At 39.1% G+C, this 21,300-nt stretch overlaps 3 protein-coding genes across 3 annotated transcripts; 2 read left to right on the forward strand and 1 right to left on the reverse strand.

The window, feature by feature from the left end:
- The first annotated feature begins 75 nt into the window (after positions 1–75).
- On the forward strand, positions 76–3,097 carry atp5f1b (ATP synthase F1 subunit beta). Its single transcript, XM_087791536.1, has 10 exons — positions 76–234; positions 910–1,083; positions 1,157–1,331; positions 1,402–1,523; positions 1,606–1,790; positions 1,863–2,021; positions 2,099–2,221; positions 2,304–2,516; positions 2,580–2,781; positions 2,853–3,097. Exons 1-10 carry the CDS (start codon positions 132–134, stop codon positions 2,948–2,950), a joined length of 1,554 nt encoding a protein of 517 aa, XP_087647662.1. The 5' UTR covers positions 76–131; the 3' UTR covers positions 2,951–3,097.
- A 293-nt stretch (positions 3,098–3,390) lies between these two features.
- On the reverse strand, positions 3,391–7,669 carry LOC148079850 (retinol dehydrogenase 7-like). Its single transcript, XM_087791537.1, has 5 exons — positions 7,533–7,669; positions 6,651–6,965; positions 4,489–4,747; positions 4,262–4,425; positions 3,391–4,200 (listed from the first exon to the last, which is right to left on the reverse strand). The coding sequence occupies exons 2-5, from the start codon at positions 6,961–6,963 to the stop codon at positions 3,980–3,982; spliced, it is 957 nt and encodes a 318-aa protein (XP_087647663.1). The 5' UTR covers positions 6,964–6,965; positions 7,533–7,669; the 3' UTR covers positions 3,391–3,979.
- A 1,532-nt stretch (positions 7,670–9,201) lies between these two features.
- Positions 9,202–19,310, forward strand: LOC148079851 (cilium assembly protein DZIP1-like). Its single transcript, XM_087791538.1, has 13 exons — positions 9,202–9,261; positions 10,078–10,680; positions 13,009–13,111; positions 14,287–14,360; positions 14,428–14,586; positions 14,661–14,714; positions 14,776–14,838; positions 14,913–15,041; positions 15,102–15,141; positions 15,973–16,094; positions 16,166–16,325; positions 17,401–17,557; positions 17,629–19,310. The coding sequence occupies exons 1-13, from the start codon at positions 9,259–9,261 to the stop codon at positions 18,083–18,085; spliced, it is 2,124 nt and encodes a 707-aa protein (XP_087647664.1). The 5' UTR covers positions 9,202–9,258; the 3' UTR covers positions 18,086–19,310.
- Positions 19,311–21,300: the final 1,990 nt, after the last annotated feature.

Raw genomic sequence — 21,300 nt, forward strand, 5'->3', positions numbered from 1 at the left:
AATGACAGCTGGGTTCCGCGCATGCTCCGTATCGGGGTCTTACGTCGCACGCATGCGCAGTCCGGCCCAGCCGTCATTCATTATAAAGCCGCAAGTTGCCCTGTCTCTTTCCACCTTCAGCCATTTTAACCATGTTGGGAGCTGTGGGACGCTGCTGCACCGGGGCTCTGCAGGCTCTGAAGCCTGGAGTCCAGCCTCTGAAAGCCCTCCTCGGATCTCCGGCGGTTCTTTCACGTGAGTTAAACAAACCATTTCTGCATTTTGGGGGGAAACTGAGGAGATATTTGACGCCATTGATCTTCACTGTCGGGGGCGCAGCTAATGTTAGCATTGCACACGCTGTTTGCACTGCCAGGCCGTTATTTTCAATGTACACTTTAATAAGCTTAATGTTCTTTTAATGTTTTATTTCATTTGCGCAAATGCATGTTGTTTATTATCTCAGCATTTCCTCGAAGTCGTCGGATGCTAACGACCGCCGGCTCCTTGTGCTAGCAGCAATGACCTTTGAGGAATGACATGAGGCGTCTCTATAGCCTGCTATAGTTAGCATTGAGTGTTTAGCTCTTCCAATAAGTTACGAATTAAAAAGATCGCAGATAAAATTCTTTTATTTTATACGAGCGTATTTGGGGTTTTGTTTCGAGGTCACCCTGTTGTGTATGTATGCTACGCAGCTGACGTTAGCATTAGCACCGATAGCTTCAAGTTCACTTCATTCATCGACCAGCTAAGCTAGTAGTTCCGCATACGCAGGCGTTCCTTTCATTCTTCACAATAATATAGGATAAAGTAGACCTTTTTTTCCGAACTTCAAGTTCTTGACTTTGTCGTTCCTGAGCCAGGACACCACAACAAGGTCACGCCTGCGCGTCACATGTCTGACCTGTCTTTCCTCGCTGTTTGCAGGCAGAGACTATGTCGCACCTGCCGCCGCTGCCAGCGTCGCTCACGGACGCATTGTGGCCGTCATCGGTGCCGTCGTCGACGTCCAGTTCGATGAGGGACTTCCACCCATCCTCAACGCCCTGGAAGTCGCTGGCCGCGAGTCTAGGCTAGTCCTGGAGGTGGCTCAGCATCTTGGTAAGGAACTTTTAGGTCCATGAATATTTTGTCTGACCTACAATTGGTGACTAACTTAATGTTTAAATCTAAGGTGAGAACACGGTGCGTACCATTGCCATGGATGGTACTGAAGGTCTTGTCCGTGGACAGAAAGTGCTGGACACTGGTGCCCCAATTAGAATTCCAGTGGGCCCAGAGACCCTTGGCAGGATTATGAATGTCATTGGGGAGCCTATCGATGAGAGGGGTCCTATTTCCACCAAGCAGTAAGTTTCTACTTACCAGTTTGTGCCTTTATCTTGTATTTGGGATAAACCATAAACTCCTTGATCGTAGGACTGCACCAATTCACGCAGAGGCCCCAGAGTTCACTGACATGAGTGTGGAGCAGGAGATTCTGGTCACTGGTATCAAAGTGGTGGACTTGCTGGCTCCTTATGCCAAGGGAGGAAAGATTGGTATGTTCAATTATTTAATTGATTTCAATTGTTTAATGTTTCTCTAAAGTAATGTTGTTAAACATTTACTTTTTTATTTAAGGTCTGTTCGGTGGTGCTGGTGTCGGCAAGACTGTGTTGATCATGGAGCTTATTAACAACGTGGCCAAGGCCCATGGTGGTTACTCCGTGTTTGCTGGTGTGGGGGAGCGTACTCGTGAGGGAAATGACTTGTACCATGAGATGATTGAGTCTGGTGTCATCAACCTGAAGGACACCACCTCAAAGGTGAGGCTAATGTGGGATGAAACATAACTTCTTGCTTAGTAGTCCTGAGCTCACTTCTGTTGTTCCCAACAGGTGGCGCTGGTGTACGGGCAGATGAACGAGCCCCCTGGTGCTCGTGCTAGAGTGGCTCTGACTGGACTGACCGTGGCCGAGTATTTCCGTGACCAGGAAGGTCAGGATGTGCTTCTGTTTATTGACAACATCTTCCGCTTCACACAGGCTGGCTCTGAGGTTTGTTCACAACTTGACACCAGCAACAGTTTTGTACCTGAAACGAGTCGCTGAGCAATTTGAAATTGTGTCCAAAGGTGTCTGCCCTGCTGGGTCGTATCCCCTCTGCTGTGGGTTACCAGCCCACTCTGGCCACTGACATGGGTACCATGCAGGAGAGAATCACCACCACCAAGAAGGGTTCAATCACATCTGTGCAGGTAAATTCATTTAATGTTTTATTTTTTAAATGTGCTATTGTTGACCTAATATCATTAACTTTTTTTTAAATTGACCCACCAGGCCATTTATGTGCCCGCTGATGATTTGACTGATCCTGCCCCTGCCACCACCTTTGCTCACTTGGATGCCACAACTGTGTTGTCCCGTGCTATTGCTGAGCTTGGTATCTACCCAGCTGTGGACCCTCTGGATTCCACCTCCCGTATCATGGACCCTAACATTGTTGGTTCTGAGCACTACGATATCGCCCGTGGTGTGCAGAAAATCCTCCAGGTAGGACTTATTGGTTTTGGTACGTGGTTCTTGAATGGGACTCAATTGTGTTGTGCCCCATAGGACTACAAGTCCCTGCAGGATATCATTGCTATCCTTGGAATGGATGAGTTGTCTGAGGAGGACAAGCTGACTGTGGCTCGTGCCAGGAAGATCCAGCGTTTCCTCTCCCAGCCCTTCCAGGTTGCTGAGGTCTTCACTGGTCACATGGGCAAACTTGTGCCCCTGAAGGAGACCATCAAGGGCTTCAAGAGCATCCTTGGAGGTGAGGGTCAAAACCTTAGAGCCGCTATCATGTTTAATTTCCTGTCTTCTAATGACACTTCTGACCTGCAGGCGAGTACGACGCTCTGCCCGAGCAGGCTTTCTATATGGTTGGCCCAATCGAGGAAGTTGTCCAGAAGGCCGAGAAGCTCGCTGAAGAACACTCGTAAACATCCAGACATTCTGAATATTGTGGGCGGGTTGGAGCACTTGGTTAGTAAAACATGTCAAAAAGCAAATGTACCTGTCATGTCATCCTCAAAGTTATATTTAATGTTTCCCTTGAAAGGATGGAATAAACGCTGTCTTTACACAAACTACTTGTCAACTGTATATTTCAGCTCATAGTAGTGCCTCAAGGAGGGGTTATTCTCGTCTTCTACCGCTAGATGGCATTCTTGAACAACATTGCATAACAAAATGTAATAAAATAGTGGTCCATGACTTTGTCTTTTATTTAAACAAGTGGATGCTCCCTTACTATAGGTCCTTGTTTTATAAATGGTGTTGGGTATTTTTTCATTCACACATGGGCCTTTGTTTTATTTGACTACAGATGTTACTTGCAACTTTTTCTTATCTTGACTGCAATGAAGGGAAGCAGCAGTAAAATGGGTAACAAAGGTTTATTTTCTCATTTTAATAGTTCCGACCCAGTTGCAATGCAAAACTAAAACCTTGAAAGCAGATTATTCACTTAAGCTCTGTTCGCATACAATAAGTATTTCTTGGGGACCTGCGTTTTTGTAAATTACCCCCCCCCCCCGGGTTTTTAGTACATTTGCACGGGATAAGCGATCTCTGTAAAATGGTCATTTTTACTGTCATTACCGAGAGATGCATATCTAAAAAGGAGTGCAATTACTGAAAGTTGGTGTAACCAAGTGTTCACACGTTTTGTTTCAACTTGTGCAGCGGGCTCGCTGCCCTGCACATAAAACAGACATGCTGATTTGTACGGGACTAGTATTGTCACCCGACGTCTGTCTGAATTACAGTAGGTAATTCGCGGCGGATTTATTACATTACAAATCACAGACATGGAGCATTCGCACAGGATTAAAACTCAGACATTCTCCATAATTACAAATGACCACAGGTCCCAGGTAATACTTATCCCCTGCAAATAGGGCTTTAATTTACATTTTCAGTTTAGTTTGCTACAAAACCATGTACACACACCAGCAGCTGAAGTGCTGTTAAAACTTTTTTGCGATGGGGATGCTTTCTTTGCTCATGATGTAATCGGTCACGCACGAGGGCATGTAGGAAAGCGGTAGCCAGAAGAACTTGGCATCCCATCCCGGAGAGTAGCGGGTACGAGGCCGGACTGCGGCCACAGCGTGCTCCATGCATCTGACCACCTTCATCAGCTCTCCATCGCTGATCTTGGCAACTTTGGTGCTCAGTATGTCAAGAGCTAGGCAGAGAATAAGATTAAACTTGAATATTTGTCATCAGAAACTGTCACTCAAACTTACACTTTTGAAGATACTCCGCGCCGTAGTCGTCTCTGACCTCTTGGGGCAGCTTCCCCCACAGACTCTTGACGCTTTTCCCCAAAATATCGGCATTAGTCACGTTGGTCTTGAAGAAGCCCGGCTCGATACAGAGGACTTTGACACCGAACGCCTTCATGTTCAACCTACACAGGAGATGCCGATTAACAAACATGACTGATAAGTTACAGTAATTATTGCCATCATACCTGAGGCTGTCGTTGAACGCCTCCACACCATACTTGGAGACGGTGTACGGACCCCCGACCACACTGATCCTCCCGAACACACTCGCCACGTTCACCACCCGCCCTCTGGCCTTCTTGATGAGCGGCAGGACGCTCAGGGTCACCGCAATCACGCCGTTCAAGTTCACATCCAGCATGGACTTGTAGTCCTCGATGGTCAACCAATCGCAGGGAGCGGAGGGCACTGCCACGCCAGCGTTGTTCACCACTGCCCACAAACCTGGAGGAATGACATTGTTATTCCAAATGTTAACATAAACAGTCAACTTTAACAAGATTTTTTTTATCCGCCATTTACTGTCTTGATCATTATGATTGAGGTCCTAAAAAAATATTTTGTTTTCTCAGTTTGTTTAACTTGTTGTATTTAGGCCCTACTTTAATATTCATTTTGCAATTTATCATCTAATATGTTGCAAAAGAGGGAAATGTATTTACAAAAGAAATGAGCACAAGTTAGATCTGTACTCTTTTAGTTGCGTGGTGCATCCTGTAGGGGGCGACATCCTGGTAAATACAGTTCCTAAAAGTTCCACCGACTAACAGGGACCAATAATCCTCCAGCTACAGCTTCATTCTGTCTGCAATATATTTCCCAGAGGAGCGTTTCGCTTACAGCGCCTAAGGGTGCGAGCTGAGCCAAAAGGTCAACATCAATATCTAGATATCAGCCAGTCAAGCTTCCAGTGCCCCCTAGGTGTGGAAATTAATCTAATCAGAATAATGTGTTTGTAATGAGTCTTTCTCAGGAAATAATAAACTGACAAACTTTAATGGGGGAAGTCGTTTCTGAAACTGTTTATAACTATTTTTAATCACAGAAAAGTAAGAGAATGTCGTTTCGGGGAAAGCTCCTAGAGAACAAATTATAAAAACGTTTGAGAATCATAATCTATTTCCATACTTTCCCCTAAAAGTAAAGTGAAGATCTAAGTAAAGATAAAAACTATTTAAAAACTATTCCTAGCTCTTGCTTCACAGAGCTGCCAATGTGAGGGCTGACACTTTTAAGCTCCAGGAATTCCCTTAGCAGAGTAAAAACTTTAAGCCTATTAATTAATTAGTTTCAATTTTCAACTTGCTTTACCAGCATGGCAAATCATTTTAGCAAATAAATATAAGTATCACTTTATGTTCTCACACATTTTGTAGGATAGTTTAAAATATATATCTCTATTAATTGAACAGATGCTTTTCTTTTATGTTAATTATTATTCACAATTAGAAAGTCTTTATAAAATTACGTTCTATTGGTGTGTGTATCAAGTATCACCCCCAAATCTATTTTTTTTATCTAGCTTTTAAAATCAATCACAGCTTTGGAAATGATTGCTCAAAGCCAGTGAAGGGGGTCCACCACACCTCCTCAATAAGATAGAAGTCACTGCCCCTTCCTTGCTCAGAGTAATAATAAAAAATAAATCTGGAATGATTATTGTTTTTTTAAGGATCTGTTAGGGCAGGGGTGGGTAATTAAAATTCTTCAAGGGCCACATTAAATTTTGTGAACGTTGTTAGGGACCATAAAGCAAAAAGACAGACAAAGAAAATCCCTTAAAAAGAAGAACATGTATCATTAGGCTGTGATATTTATTAAGCTAAATAAACTGCAATTCTTTCTTGCATAGATGAGTTTTTTTCAAAACATTTATTCAATTAACTCAAAATTTTTTGAGGGATAAAAAATTACACACAAAAAGGAGGGAAGTGTTACGTAAAAATGTAAATGAATAATAAATACAAAATACATTGGTAAATGCGTCCCCACCTTGCCAAGGTTTGTGTTAGGGGCTCTCTGAGGACACTCTTGGACTCTTTGGCCCTGGGTGTTTTGGCCCGGTAGCAAAATCTAAAAGATTTTAGGGCTATTATTTAAATAGCTTTAAACATATTATATAATTTACTTATTTAATTTAAATGCTTATTTAATGTTCATTTTTACATCACCCTTTTTTTTAAATTATATAAATAGATTTATATAAATGTCAACATATGATGCTGAGTTGGTAGTAGAAAAAAATATATATATACATGTATATACAGTACATAGTTTGTATTTGACTTGACTTGAGAATGCTGCAGGACCACGCGTGTGTGAAGAACATCCTCAGAAGGTTCCTCACCTCGCTCCCCGACTTTCTCCTTCAGCATCGCCGCCACTTTGAGGACGCTCTCGTTGGATCTCACGTCCAAGTGGGTCGTGGTCAAGTTTCTCGAGCAGGCCTTCCTCAGCTCCTCCTCCCCGCTCTCCGTGTAGCACGCAGCGATCACCCGGAACCCCTGCTTGTCCAGATGTCGGGCCAGAAGGTTCCCGAAGCCGCTGTCGCAGCCCGTGATGTAGACATACTTGCTGTTCTTGTCCGAGACCCTCGCCAGCTCCCGGGCCCAGCGGTACACGAAGTAGAAGGCACCGAGTCCGAGAAGGTAGAGGAACATGGCTGGAGGAGGAAAGGAGATCCGTTCAAGTCCAGAGGAGGTTCTTCAACTTTTAGAGGTCCAAGGAGACCAAGTTAATCCCGAAGGAATTTTGTCAGAAGATTTGAGCGACACTACACGAAGAAAACCATCAAATCGACTGAGTAATACAATCTAAAAGTACATCTACTGAAACAAATACAACTTGGCCATGAATATGTTGATCCAACTTCTATTGTTGACGTCAGAGTTCAGTTTATTATCTACCCATCTTTCTGGCAGGAAGCTAAGAGGGCGAAGTTCTCGTATCATTGTCAAGACTACGCAAATGTTTTAAAAAACAAAAAGTATTTTTGTCCATTAGACGAGAAAACATTGCATAAATGTGTAAATAGTTATGTTAAATGATGTCGACATTTCTATAATGCATACTTAAAACATGTTTAATAGTAAGAAAAGCTTTTTTTTTTTTAAAAACAGCTACTTGTGAAAATATTCCTGACATATTAGAAGCTTACTTGTTGTGTTTAATGTGTGTTTTAATTTCAAGTTTTAACATGAAACTCAGAGCAAGAAGGAGAAACACTCACCTGCTAGAACGAGGCCCTGCTGGTTGTTGAAACCTGCAGCTCCAGAATTTGACTTCAGTCAGTTAAGTTAATTTGTATCCAAAATGGGCTGTTCCTCCTAAACAACACACCCCCCCGACGACTGGAGTCCAACGAGCACACACTGTTGACTGCAGATAACTGGAGAGATAACTGAGGAGGGCATTGAGGATGAACCACAGCTGAACTACAATCACTTTTACAAATATTAAGCATTTGTATCACACGGAACCATAAAAAAAAAATCAATGTCTGGAACCAGGGCCGGGTCTAGGCAGGGGCAAGAGGGGGCCTGGCCCCCTCAAATAAATGTTGTGCCCCCTCAAACTAAATCCCATGGTATAGACATGGTAAAAGGTGCTGGAGCACAATGCCCCCTCAAGATTTGTGGCTGCCCCCTCATACATGCCTGTCTAGACCCGGCCCCGTCTGGAACCCTGTATACATCAGATATACATCAGATATACATCAATCTTGATCAGTCTCTTGCAAAATATGTCCTGTGTCGACTCTAATCCAGTCCAACCTACTTCATGTGTGTATGTTTGCAAGTGAGATGCAGGAAGTTATGTAAAATCCTGTTGGGAACAGTAAGCAGAAACAGGAAGCCAACTCAATTCTGTTATCACTTACTTATTATCGCTGCACTTTGTAAATAGCCAAATAGTAAATGTGATTGTATTATGTTTATAGTTTAATGTTTGATGTTGAAACAAGTGACCGAAGACAATTCTTAATTAGTGGACCCTCTCCACTAATAATGGCAATAAAGATTTCTGATTCTGATCACACTGTGGAGCTTAATGTTGAAAAAGAAGTGATTCAATAAATCATTGAACCCCTGTTGAACCCCAGTCCATGTGAAAGTCGCCAACACTGTATCTCTTTTTTTTTTGTCCTCTGTCTCTCCTCAACACGTCTCGTCTTCTGTAAGTTAGCACTCTCAAAACAACAGTTTTGGAACAACAAATATTAAATCAGGGATATCAATTTGAAATCCCTCTGGTGCAGCCATGTTTTTAATGTAACTGCACATTGTCCTTCCAAATTAAATAAACTCTACTAAACTCGCACTTGCTGCTGTTGTAGTGCATCATGGGACTCCTGAGCAGAGGAAATACTTTTGACCTACAGACTATTGATAATGGAGATATGTAATTATAGATGTCAGACACTGGCCTTGACCCTGACGCGCCAGGTTAAATATAGCAGGTCAAAGTCAATGTTTCTGTGGGAAGCTTCTCTATTATGTCCTGGTATATATTCCTGTGACTATTTAAGGAGGTGGAGTTTGTCCCTGTCTCAGTGGTTGCTCTGAGGAAGTGACAAGTGCAAGAAAAAAAATGGAAAAATGTGAGTAAATGAATGAAGTTGTCTAGCGCCAGATATGTCATATATTTCAACTTTTTTGAAGGTTGTGTATTTCCCTGGAACTTCAATAAAGTTGATCTATCTATCCATCTAACGTGATTGTGTAATTTTATCATAGAACAACCTTCTTCTTCTTGTCTTGAAATCAAAGATGAGCAGAGAAGAAAAAAGAAAGGTGGGTTTGTGAGACACTAAAGCAACATGCCGTGTCATAAAGACCTTGTTTTGGTACTTAACCCCAAAACCATTATTGATTCTTGTTCTTCTGTCAGGCATAAGGGGAAGGAAGAGTGAAAAGCTGTTTTGTTAAGTGCTATGTGAAGGGAAAACATTCAGGATGGTAAGAAAATGCTATTTTTTAGGATCACAAACTCAAACTTTGTATAAACCTCCATATTGGTTTGAGAGCTAGTTGACCAATACTTGCTTATATCAGGTCGTTTATGTAGGGTTTTTATTCTGTTTTATTGTAAGGGGGTGACATTGTCTTTTTGTTTTTGGAGGTTACATTTAGTTTAATTGTCTCTTATTTCTTCTGTGATTTAAAGTGTATATGTATAATTGTTAACATCAATCAACCATAACCCTTTTTTTACCTCCTAATTTATGTTTAAACATAATTATATTCATATCCAAAATGTAAGAGTGAAAAGACGCGGCTGCACTCTCTTCTTGACGGATCATTCCCCTCCATACACTGTAGGAATGGAATCCATTATCCTTCAAAGTCTTTATCATTTAAAATTAAGTAATTCATCATCCTTTTCCTCATTTTCTTAAGACCCTTATTTGAGTAAAATAAATGCCACTAATTCTCTACTATCCCTTGGGATTATTTTCATAGTAATCTTTTCCAATTTCAATTTTAATGCAACGACTACAGTTCAGTTGTCTTCATTTTTGTTGACTTACATTATTGTCTATAACTCTAAAAAGTTTAGATTACTCTGAGTAGAAAATGATTAGAATTTGGGTTAACAATTACTTTAAATATATAAATGTATCTTAAAAATTCAAGTGGAAGTAATAGTGATCTATTTAGATATATCTTCTACTTTAAATCAGGTATTTATACACTGTTGAAACTCTTGATCTTGACGATCATTTGGACAAGAAATTAAGATTGCTGTGACATTTTCCTTTATCCTCTCTTTAGCCATTTCGGGACGGTGTCTACTACCCCTTTACCCCCAAAGAAACCCTTGTATCTGCAGAAACCCCATCCCTGCTAAATGCTCTACCAAACCATTATCCGGCAGCAATCACCACTCCATCCAGCGGGAAGTCAACCATCAACCCCTTCAGGTTTCGTCCTAAACTGGAGCGCGTTGATTGGCGTCGCATCAACGCGGTGGACATCAATCATGTGGTGAACAATCTAGACCTGGACGCCCTCCAGGAGCTCATCGGCTCGGTGACCTTCTGCAGTTTGGACCGGGAGCTCTGCCAGCGGTGCCGAAGCCCGGTGGACCCGGCTCTGGTCAAGCTGCTGCAGTTGGCTCAGCTGACGGTGGAGTGGCTCCTCCACTGCCAGGAGTTTCTCACCCTCAGCCTCAGAGCTGCAGAGGAGCAGCTGGATAAGAACGGCAAAGACAAAGAGGAGCTTCTGGTTTCACTCGGGAGGGAAAGTAACCTGCTGCTCACTCAGGTGCAGAAGCAGAAGGAACGGATGAAGGAGATGAGTGCAGAGATCAAACAGAGGAGGAAGATCATTTGCACCCAACAGTCCATGCTGTCGTCGCCTAAGCTAATAGAACAGGTTCATAAGAGAAATATTGCATATAATCTTACTCGTGAAGAAGAAGAATTTAACAAAACATCATCAAATTCAAATGAATTTTTTTTGAACTAGCTGTAGCAAGCAAAGAATATACCTGCAAGATTTGGACGAGTTAAACTTTTTAATCCAGAACCATAAATACTACATTAATGAGGCTGAAAGAAGCTCAAAGTAAAAATTCTGACAGACTAACTAGGAGAACGATTCAATAAGATATATAGTGTATAAGGATACACTTGAATCATCACAATTTATTTTAGTGACACATTGTGATTGTTCCACTCACTTTATGTTGAATTTAAAGAACGAAAGCTTAAAAAGCAACTGGAGTCGAGTGTATCCTCTCATCCTCAGTCATCGTTTCATTGTTCCTTTAGCCACCTTGTAACACCAAAATGAAGAAATGCTGTGCATGCAAATAGTGAAGAAGAAATAAGAAATCTAATTATTTTAATTTTATATATACTTTATTTAAATATAAATCATTAAATAACCAAAATAAAAATTTCATGTGAATGAATAGCTAACCAGTCCCAAAAAAAGAATAGATAAAAAAGCTAGCACTATATCAATTTTTTTTTTTTCACACACACAACGTTTTTGACATTTCATTCTCAGACTGACCTTCAGTGAAAAACAAAATATTATGATATGGCAAAAACAACAATAAAAGCAAAACAGTATTCGCATGAAAACGACATCTTGATGATTGACTTTGACATCACATGCTGGCTTATGGTACAAAAGCTTCAAAAATATCACAACACTGAATTAGCCGAAATACAGTCAGTGCCTTGAAGTGTCAAAAGTCACAAGCTTAAGTTAGTTTATAAAAAAAATGTAAACCTTTAGACAGTAATAATCCATATAACGGAAATAAAATTTTCTGTAAGGCCTCACAGACCAGTATGGGCCACCGGGATTCTTCAATTAGCCAACACTATCAAACCAAATGCCAGTTTACCTCTCTTGCATTTTCTCTAGTTTCATTCAAACAGTTTTTTGGTCCAAATGTATTCTTGTTTATTTTTTTAAATTATATATGGCTTCTGGCTGTTTATTTTAAGTTGCTTGTCTATGATTATGCCTAATATAATAACCGCTAATCCAATGTTTCTTCCTGAAGAGTAAACATCTATAACAGGTTTGATTTAGTAAGAGAGCCAATGGGTAAACCAACTGACAAGATGGAGTTTTGTTGACTTTTGAAACGAAGGCTAAGAAAGTACTTCTCTCCCTTGGTGTGCCTCAGGCCGTGACAGTACTTTTGCAAAATTAGGAAATGTATTGAGTCATTTTTGTTTGTCTCTGGGTGAAGTCGAAAACTTTTTGCGTAAGATTTTTTTTTAAATAGCTTTAGCTTTTGTAGTAGGTGAGAAAAAGACACAACCAAGTTCTTTAGCTGCAAACATCTCATCAGTAATGAAATAGTTAAAAAAAAAAAATCTACCCCTACTACACCTTTACTGCAGAGAAAATATTCATAGTAAAGCTATAGTTTCAATCTTTGATTTTCAATATATAATTTATTTAATTTGTAATAAATAAATATATATATATATATATATATTTACTTTATACGTAGGTGTGTGTGTGATTATTTAACTCATGTTTTTTTTAATTTATATTTTTGCCCTCTACTTAAAATAATAAATATCCTATCTGTCACAAAAAAGGATTTATGGAGCAAATACTCCAATCAATTTTAATTAATTAAATAAGAATAATCCGTCTTTTTAATGTTTTAAGTGCAAAATATTTTTAATTGCACACCAAAAGTTGTATCTAGGCTTTACATTTAGAATAAGCAGCAACATATATAAATGTTCAGGTATATATATTTATGTTTGTCATTTTGTTTGTACAACATTTTGTTTGGTAAACTCTATGTTTACTTAAGTTTGTACTTGACATCGGTTGTACTTAACCGCTGGTCAACAAAATACAAAAACAATAAAAAAAAAACTACATAGACTAAGAGTGAGTAAAGCTGCACTAAATTGTTTGTTGACAAGCAGTTGTTCAGGAAAGAAAATATGTGTGAAACCACAAAACATGATGTCTGTTCTTTGGGCAAGCAAGTTCAGTAACTTTTAAGCCACGTGTTCATTAAACTCCATAATGCTGTTATTGATATTTCAAATGCTAAAATAAACAGTGCATTAGGTATGTAATTGTAAAGGTAAAATTAAAATTTAGATCTGAACCCTGTCATTCTCTAACCCTTTTTATCTTTAAAAATGTGATTATTTTCATTGTACATGTTACTATGACAATGAAGGACTGTTCTACCATCTATGATTTCAGTGCCACCATTGCGACAAGTCTTTTCTCAACCCCTCGTATCTCCAAAGTCACCTGAGGCGCCGCCACCCCGGAGAGTACAGCAAACACAAGCCTAGTAATGACGGTGAGATCTTCGACAGATAAAACGGGAAATTGGTCTAAAGTCTACTTTGTCGATGTAAGCATTTCAAGCATCGTATCAAGATAGTGGATCGAAGAAAGCTCAATCTGAAGCTTGACAAAACATTGTGTCATCATTCGTAACCACAACTAAATAGCCTTGAGAAAAACTGCCAACTCAGACAAATAGTGCAATCCGGGCTTTTACACAAAAAGTGGCAGTTACAGGAATTGCACCTAAGAAACAGCAGCACACTTCACACAGTTTGTGTTAGAATTTTACTTTGATGTTTTTACTGTAACACGTATGTATTGTTAGAGTTCAAATAAAAACAGAGTTTATTTTAATGGCTCATATATATATTTTAATGGATCATCATAAAAACTAAAAGTAAACTAACAATGTACATTTGTACTTTTTTAACATTCTAATTGTAAATTGTTCAGGCTCTTGGCTTCAATAATTTATCATCATAATAATAACAATAGTAAATAAAGAAACGGTCATATAAAATAACATAAAATAAATAGATAGGTTTAATTAAGTAGGAGAAAGGAGGAAAAATAAAAAATATGTGATTTTACATGATTTGTCCCAATTATTTGTATATATAATATTCAAACAAGATATAGGGAATATAAATAAAATATACGATGAGTTGACAACTAACAACTTGTTTTTACATTCACTGATGCTCCCAAAAAACGTTATTTTTTCTAGTTTCCCTTGTTTCTTTGCTACATTAATTAGTATTTCCAATCATATGTAGTGTCTTTTTTGACACTTCCTTCTCTTGGCTTGGCTTTTGGGTCCAGATGTTCTTCTGACATCTGGACCAATAAGAGCTGGGCACCAGTTCCTACGGTGACCAAATGTAAAGCTGTATTGGGGAGCTTAGTCAATAGGCCTGTGGGCCATTTTGTGGTTTAAGTTTTTTAAAAGTGGGTGCTGAGCAAGAAACTCCTTTTTTGAATATTGTCAGATGTAAAATCACATATATAGCTTTGATTATATCATAAAAGTTAAAATGTGAAACGACACAAATATCCACAAAACATTAAACTACAATCATCAATAATGCATCTCTCTGGACACCCAAGTTACCCAATGTAACCGCGTACAACAACAAAGCGAAACAGTTTTCGGTGCATAAAGAATTTGTTGTTCTCACTCTCAAGACGTGCATGTGGAGGACGACAAGATGGAAAGCCTCAAGAAGGAGATCGACTGTCTAAAAGAGCAGATAGCTCAGGTAAGACCAGACATTAACTCATTTTATTCCAATTGTAATCCAGATTAAAGTGACCTTTGTGTGCCAGGACAAGGAGCAACAGGCCGTTCAAAATGACCTGCAGAAGGAACTGGAGCGCTTCAGAGCCGAGGAAGCGTCTCGAACCGACAGGAAATTAGAAGACAGCAAGGACGGCTTCCGTCGCGAGATGGAGCTTCTCTGCACTCGGAATATTCAGGCCATGAATGTGATTCTTCGTTCTGTTGATGTAAGATATTGATGGACCTTTGCCAATTCTTATTTCTTGATGTTTGACTCCAGGACATGAATCAAAGCCAGTTCGTCAACCATGAAGAAATCAAGGTGAAGAAGCAGGTAAGTACTAAAATAGCTGTGACTGGTGGTTTGAAGGCATCACAGTGGAACGTTCCCTCAGGAGCGGAAGTGGAAATCCAAGTTACAGGATCTGAAGGTTCATCACGAAGCTCAGAAGAGTCAGGTGAGTGAGAGACCAACACCTGAAATATGTGACCGCCTCGTGGACAGAACGTAACCGTCGACTCTCTCGCTCAGTTGCTGAACGAGCTGAGCAGGCTGCAGCTGTCCGAGTCGGAGCAGAAGCAGAAAGTCCAGCATCTGAAGGAGGAGATGACCTCCAGGCTCCTGGAGAAAGACAAGATCATCAAGTGTCAACTGGAGCAGGTTCAGTTTCACCTCCTGCTGACACTTAGAACCCGTTTTCATTTAATTTCTCCCTTTCAGATCGAGCAGTTGTCAAACACCAAGGAAGTTCAAGTACCAGGTAAGAATGTTGCTTTCCAAGACGGTGCAGTTGTTGTAGATCTAAATTATTTATGTCTCATGAATTAACTATAATGGTTAAATAAAATCACACGTAACCCGCAACATGACATCGTGACGTATTAAAAACAGTTAAGGTTTAAACATTTGCATTATTACATTCTTATCTAATATTTGACTCATTTGTTCTAGATTTGTACATAAAAGTATTGAACTTATTTTGAATTTTAGTATTATCTTGTTAAAGGGCAACTAATGTGAAAGCTCAACTCTCCTGACTCAAATGTCAAATTTTGAAGTCTTCCTCTCCAAGATGTAGAAAGTAATTGAAGATTACATTCTACATTGAATTCATACATTGAATGTAGAAAGTAATTGGTGATCATGACCATTTTTTGAAGTTATTACTATAAAGTTCTCCCTCGTCTGAAATCTTGGCGAACAAGAGGTTACGAGATCGGAACCCATTATGATGTAATAATGGCTTCACTCCTCCTCCAGCCTACTGTAATCACGCTCCGCTTTTTCTATACAAGTCCCCTCGAGGTGGAGACTTCCTGGATTGATTGGTGACAAACATTGATGTTTGACCAATCACAGCGGAGTGGGCGTGGTTATGATAAACAAAAGAGTTTTCAGTGGGCAGGGCTTAAGCTATTTCTAATGTAAATATTTCAATGAAAAGAGAGTTTTGTACAAATAGACAAACACTGATGAGTACAAGAGAGGTCCGAGATCTATTTAAGAGACACTTAAATCTTTATATAAGTTTCCCTTTAATTTGCTTGTTCATTGTTACAAATGTGTAATTCCAATTATTTTTACACCGTAGAGTTGATCAGCGTTTCTCAGAAACCTTCGGAGAAGAAATGCAAGCTAGTCAACAGAAGAAAAGTGCGGCAGGAGCTGGAAGAAATCATTTCAAAGCGGCTAGAAAAACTCGGGGTCAAGCATGTGAGATCCATATTTGTAGATGCAGAGCACATGTTACGTCGTGTTGCTGACAGAGTGCTTCCTCTCCTCAGCCGGACAGAGGGATGAAGAACTGTGAGCTCAGAGCCATCATGGCCAAGCAGCAATCCAAGTGGGACAGTTTTGCCAAAGAGGAAGTGGAGATGGAGGAGCAGGAGCGGGACAGCATCCTGCCGCCAGAACCTCAGAACCGACCCAAGAGCGTGGCTCAAGGTGTTTTTTCAATTCCCTGATCATCTGCTTTTAACAACCTTCATTTGTTTGGGTTTTTTTTAAATCTTATATTCTCTAGAACTGGTTTCATTTTCACAGTTCCAGGACACAATACAGGTACATCTCAAAAAATTTGAATATAATGAAAAAGTAACAATATTTTTTGTTACTCATTTCAGAATGTGAAACCCATATATCATATAGATTCATTACACATAGAGTGAAACATTTCAAATATTTATTCCTTGAACCTTTTGATAATTGTGGCTTATAGATAATGAAAACCCAAAAATTCCTTATCTTAGAAAATTAGAATATTGTGAAAAAGTTTAATCTTGGAAATCAACTACTTAACTCAATACACCTGCAAAGGTATCCCGAGCAATTAAATGGTCTCAGTCTGGGTCAGAGGGCTACACAATCATGGGGAAAACTGCTGACTTGACAGATGTTTAGACGACAATCAGGTGGCTTGAAGTCCAGTGTGAAGTTTCTACAGTCAGTGATGATTTGTGGAGCCATGTCATCTGCCGAAATTTTAGAGCACTTCATGCATTCCTTCTGCTGACAAGCTTCATGGAGATGCAGATTTCATTTTCCAGCAGCACTTGGCACCTGCCCACACTGCCAAAGGTACCAAAAGTTTAAAGTTAGGGTTAGGGTTAGGGTTAGGGTAAGGGTAAGGGTTAGGGTTAGGATTATGGTTAGGGTTAGGGTTAGGGTTAGGGTTAGGGTTAGGGTCAGGGTCAGGATTAGGGTTAAGAGTTAGGGTTAGTGTTAGGGTTAGGGTTAGGGTTAGGGTTAGGGTTAGGGTTAGGGTTAGGGTTAGGGTTAGGGTTAGGGTTAGGGTTAAGGTTAAGGTTAGGGTTAGGGTCAGGGATAGGAATAGGTTTATGAGTTAGGGTTAGGGTTAAGGTTAGGGTTAGCAGAAAGTTTAATAGTTCTTTCTATATATAAAAATGTATTTTTCCTCATTCCGTCTGGGATGGCTTGAGATATTGTCAAGGTCACATTTTTGTTTCAAGAGAGCTTAGAAGAAAAGTCTGAAATGTACATTTATGTCTTTTGTTAAAAGTCCAGCCTACGACCTGCTCGGTGTCCCCCAACGCTTCCCGAGAATCCGTATCTGCCCTGTCCAAGGCCCCCCTTCCATTGTCCATCTTCCAAACGGTCCCACAGCCCATGGTGCTTCTCAGCAACCCACACCTGGGGAGGAGAGTCTACACTCAAAGGTTCAAGCAGATATTTGACCATCAGTTCAGTCATTTTTATTGAAGGTATTAAACCTGTCGTCCTCTTGCAGGTTACCTCCTTTCAGTTCAGACGACGAATCAGAGGACAAGTACTTACATAGGGAAGTGACCTGTCAGAAACCAGAGAAGGAAAAAGGACCAGACTTGGGTCTGTACGAGGAAAGTCCAGTGAAAATCCCAACTTTCCAGAGAGAAGTTCAGATCCGATCGCCTCCCTGCTCACCCTCGCCCGCCGCCTTCCAGCACCACCTGAGTGGCCTGGGCACGGACGAGGAGAGTGAAGACGACAAGTATGACGACGAAGAAGACACGGATGAGAACGGGGAGGAAGAAGACATGATTGATGATGAGCTGGCAGACGACTCATCTGACGTTAGCAAGGAATCAAAGCTGGGTAAAGAGTCTTTACAATTGATGGAGGATGTTGTTGCCAAGCTCCACTCGTCTCACCAGATAAATGGTAGTAAAAAAGATTCAAATTCACCTGTTTCTGAAGAACACTTTTGACGTTAATGACTGCTGGTACCAAAGATGTTTCTTTGGCATTTTAAGACTAATTATATACTGGACTATGGTGGCCGGGAAGTATAAACCAAATTTACAGACGCTGAAGCAAAACATTTCTGAAACAAATTTACATTGTTATCAATTATGGAAATATATTTACACAATATTGAAAACAACTGAACAAAATATTGACACATTTAAACTGATACAACACATTTATGAAGTATTGATACAAATTTGAAAACAAAACAAATGGATCATCTATTGAAACTTATTGGAAAACTATGAGAACAAATGTATAACCTATTTAAACCAATTTTCCAACTATTAAAACAAATTAACAAACTATTGGCATACATTTACACACTATTGAAACAACAAGCTAAAAAAAGATTAACACACTATTGAAACACATTTGCAAACTGATGAAACACATTTACACATTATTGAAACAAATTTAAACACTTTTGAAACACATTTACAAACTGATGAAAAAATGTACCCACTATTGAAACACGTTTACAAACTATTGAAACACATTCACAAAATATTGAAAAACATTTACAAACTGGTGAAACACATTTACACACTGTTAGCACTCATTTACAAAATATTGAAAGACATTTACAACCTGATGAAACTCATTTAAACACTTTCGAAACACATTTACAAAATATTGAAACACATTTACAAACTGATGAAACACACACATACACACGCATACACACTATTTGCACACATTTACAAACCATTGAAAAGCATGCATAAACTGTTGGAAAATTGTAATTCCTAATTTAAAATACATACTGCAGATTTTTTAAATATTTGTTTAAATTGTAAATATGTTTCACAATTATTTGAATGTGTTTCGATAGTTTGTGACTTGGTTTTGCACTTCCCAGCAGTCATACTGGGTGGATGCCATATAAATAACAAATACGTCTGTAAAAAGTGTCTGTCTATGTTTTCGATCGGATATTATGGTCTTTGTCGATTCGTTTATTTTAGAGCTAAATATATACAAATAATGATACATTTTAAAAAACACAATCACAAGGCATTCATAGGCAAATCGACGTGACTGTGTGGAATTTGAAGAACAGGTGTCAACTCTCTTCTAAGAAATGTAAAAAAATATGTTATGATATAACATGGCTTCTTCTTTGAAATGAATGAATGAATGTATCTGTAAATATAAACGTTAATAAAGAGAAGATCAAAACTATGTAGTTGACGTCACAACTGCGTGTTGAGAATCTGGCCACACGAGGGCGCCATACTACTATTGACATCGGCAGACATAATTGCTATTGCCAAAAGTGTGAAGTTTTTTTGTGTTTTCATTTTTTTTTTCACATTTTATCCTAATTAGTATTCATTTTCTGAATTTAAAGCCTTCAATATCTGTCTAGACAGATCAATATATTTCTTCTGAAGTCTCAGTTCAATCCCCATGTGAGATGTTCATCTTCAGACCGACATTTAATCATAAGCTGCTGCTGGTCCAGGTTGTTTTTATGAGGTGAGTAAAGTCTCAAACAAAGATCTTTGTGAATGTGCGAGAAGTTTTAATGTCAGGGGAGAAGCTCCAGCAGGACTGTTATGAGAATCACTGCCTCACCTTCTTTGACCCATTTACTCTTGTATTTCAGTGTTTTAAATTCAACATAATAATCCATGTATTTAGAGAAAAAAAACTCACTAACAACTAAATTGTCATCACTCAACATTAGCTTCACCGCATGATATAAAATACACAAATGCATTTTTAATTGATTTCTTTTTGCAATGAGTGTCAACATCTTTTTTTCCACCTGGGGAAAACCATGAACTCATCTTTGTTGAAAAGACCTGAGTGGAGAAGTGAAGGTTTGAATCCCAGAGCGAGCAGAACACATGAATATATATTATCTATGCTGTGAACATATGAAGGACAAACGTGCCAGCAGCAGAAACGTGCACGGAGGAGATCAACACATTGGAACGCATGGGTTCAATTGTCAGTGTAGTCAGAGGGGATTTGACACTTATGGAAAATGTTCTATTATGAAGGACACAGACACTGAAAGTGGTGCATGATGGTCACGAGTCATGTTAAATGTATTTATTTTGAGGGTTAAATATGGCCCTCTATATGGTTTATAGTTTAATGCCGGGTTCAGTCAAAGTTCATATTGATGTTCCTCTAGTTTTTAATTATTTTATAAATCGGAAATTGTTAATACTTGTAATTTTCTGTACTTGCTTTGAATAATAAGCTGTGCTAATTATTTTAAGTAGCAGCTCCTGGCATGGCCTCTTCAGCAGCCTCTTGACGTAGTTGGACTGATCATATCTCTTTGTCTTGAAGAAGCCGGAGATTTTTAGTAATCACTGAGAAGAGAGTCACGGGTTATCTCTCTCTCTACACCAGTGGGGAAGTCATTTAAGTCATACTGTCAAAGATGAAGGGGCCGTCACACCACAGCTTCTTGGATTTTCTTCAGAAAACCTAATTAATTCAACTTTTTATGTGTTGGATTGCATAAAGTAAGACAGTAAGATAAAAAGGTCAAGAGGAAAGAAGGATACAAATAAAGCTAAAGGAGCTTAAAACACGACTTAAGTGTAATATTTACAAGTATATAATTATAAGCCCAAGGGAAGGGAAGCTTATTCATTGTAAAGTTTAGCCAGAACACAGATTGAAGTTTGGCTTAAGGGTCAAGAATCCCGAGCAACGACTTTAGACTAGTGGTGCTGTAGTGTTAGATTGACCCGCCTTTTGTTGCTTCTCATTGGTTAATATTGCATCAGGCCTTCCGCGATTGGTTAGATTTACGCAAATATTATGGTGAAAACATAAATATTGAGTATTAAATGGGTCAATATAAGCGTGAGAAAAACAAATAATATTTTATTTAAGGCGAAAATATAGTTTTCATAATATTGTATTGTATTTATCAATGTTTATCTATTTTTTATACCATTGAAATTAAAACCCTTTCTGGTCTTAATTTTATCTGTAAATAAAGTTGGTGCATGGACTTTATTTCTTCTTCTTTCACCACAGAAATCTCTCTCGATCAATCTCAATAATTAAGGTGTTTGTCGTCTTCTATCAAACAGTAAACATGTTTCTTTCCTTCAACTTTATAGGTCACCAACATGAACTTTGATCTACGTTGATTTAGAACCAAGTTTAACACATTTGCTGCCACTTTGTGAACTCTCTG

This window comes from Callionymus lyra, chromosome 5 (assembly GCF_982586985.1).
Source record: "Callionymus lyra chromosome 5, fCalLyr1.hap1.1, whole genome shotgun sequence".
In the NCBI taxonomy this organism is placed as follows: Eukaryota; Metazoa; Chordata; class Actinopteri; order Syngnathiformes; family Callionymidae; genus Callionymus; species Callionymus lyra.

Coding starts and splice junctions, on each gene's coding strand:
- atp5f1b (XM_087791536.1), top strand. CDS start 132: ATGTTGGGAGCTGTGGGACGCTGCTGCACCGGGGCTCTGCAGGCTCTG. Junction 235..909: donor ATCTCCGGCGGTTCTTTCAC/GTGAGTTAAACA, acceptor CGCTGTTTGCAG/GCAGAGACTATGTCGCACCT. Junction 1,524..1,605: donor TGCCAAGGGAGGAAAGATTG/GTATGTTCAATT, acceptor TTTTTATTTAAG/GTCTGTTCGGTGGTGCTGGT.
- LOC148079851 (XM_087791538.1), top strand. Junction 14,715..14,775: donor AAATCAAGGTGAAGAAGCAG/GTAAGTACTAAA, acceptor ACGTTCCCTCAG/GAGCGGAAGTGGAAATCCAA. Junction 14,839..14,912: donor ACGAAGCTCAGAAGAGTCAG/GTGAGTGAGAGA, acceptor TCTCTCGCTCAG/TTGCTGAACGAGCTGAGCAG.
- LOC148079850 (XM_087791537.1), bottom strand. CDS start 6,963: ATGTTCCTCTACCTTCTCGGACTCGGTGCCTTCTACTTCGTGTACCGC. Junction 4,426..4,488: donor GCGTTCAACGACAGCCTCAG/GTATGATGGCAA, acceptor TCTCCTGTGTAG/GTTGAACATGAAGGCGTTCG. Junction 4,201..4,261: donor CGCGGAGTATCTTCAAAAGT/GTAAGTTTGAGT, acceptor TTCTCTGCCTAG/CTCTTGACATACTGAGCACC.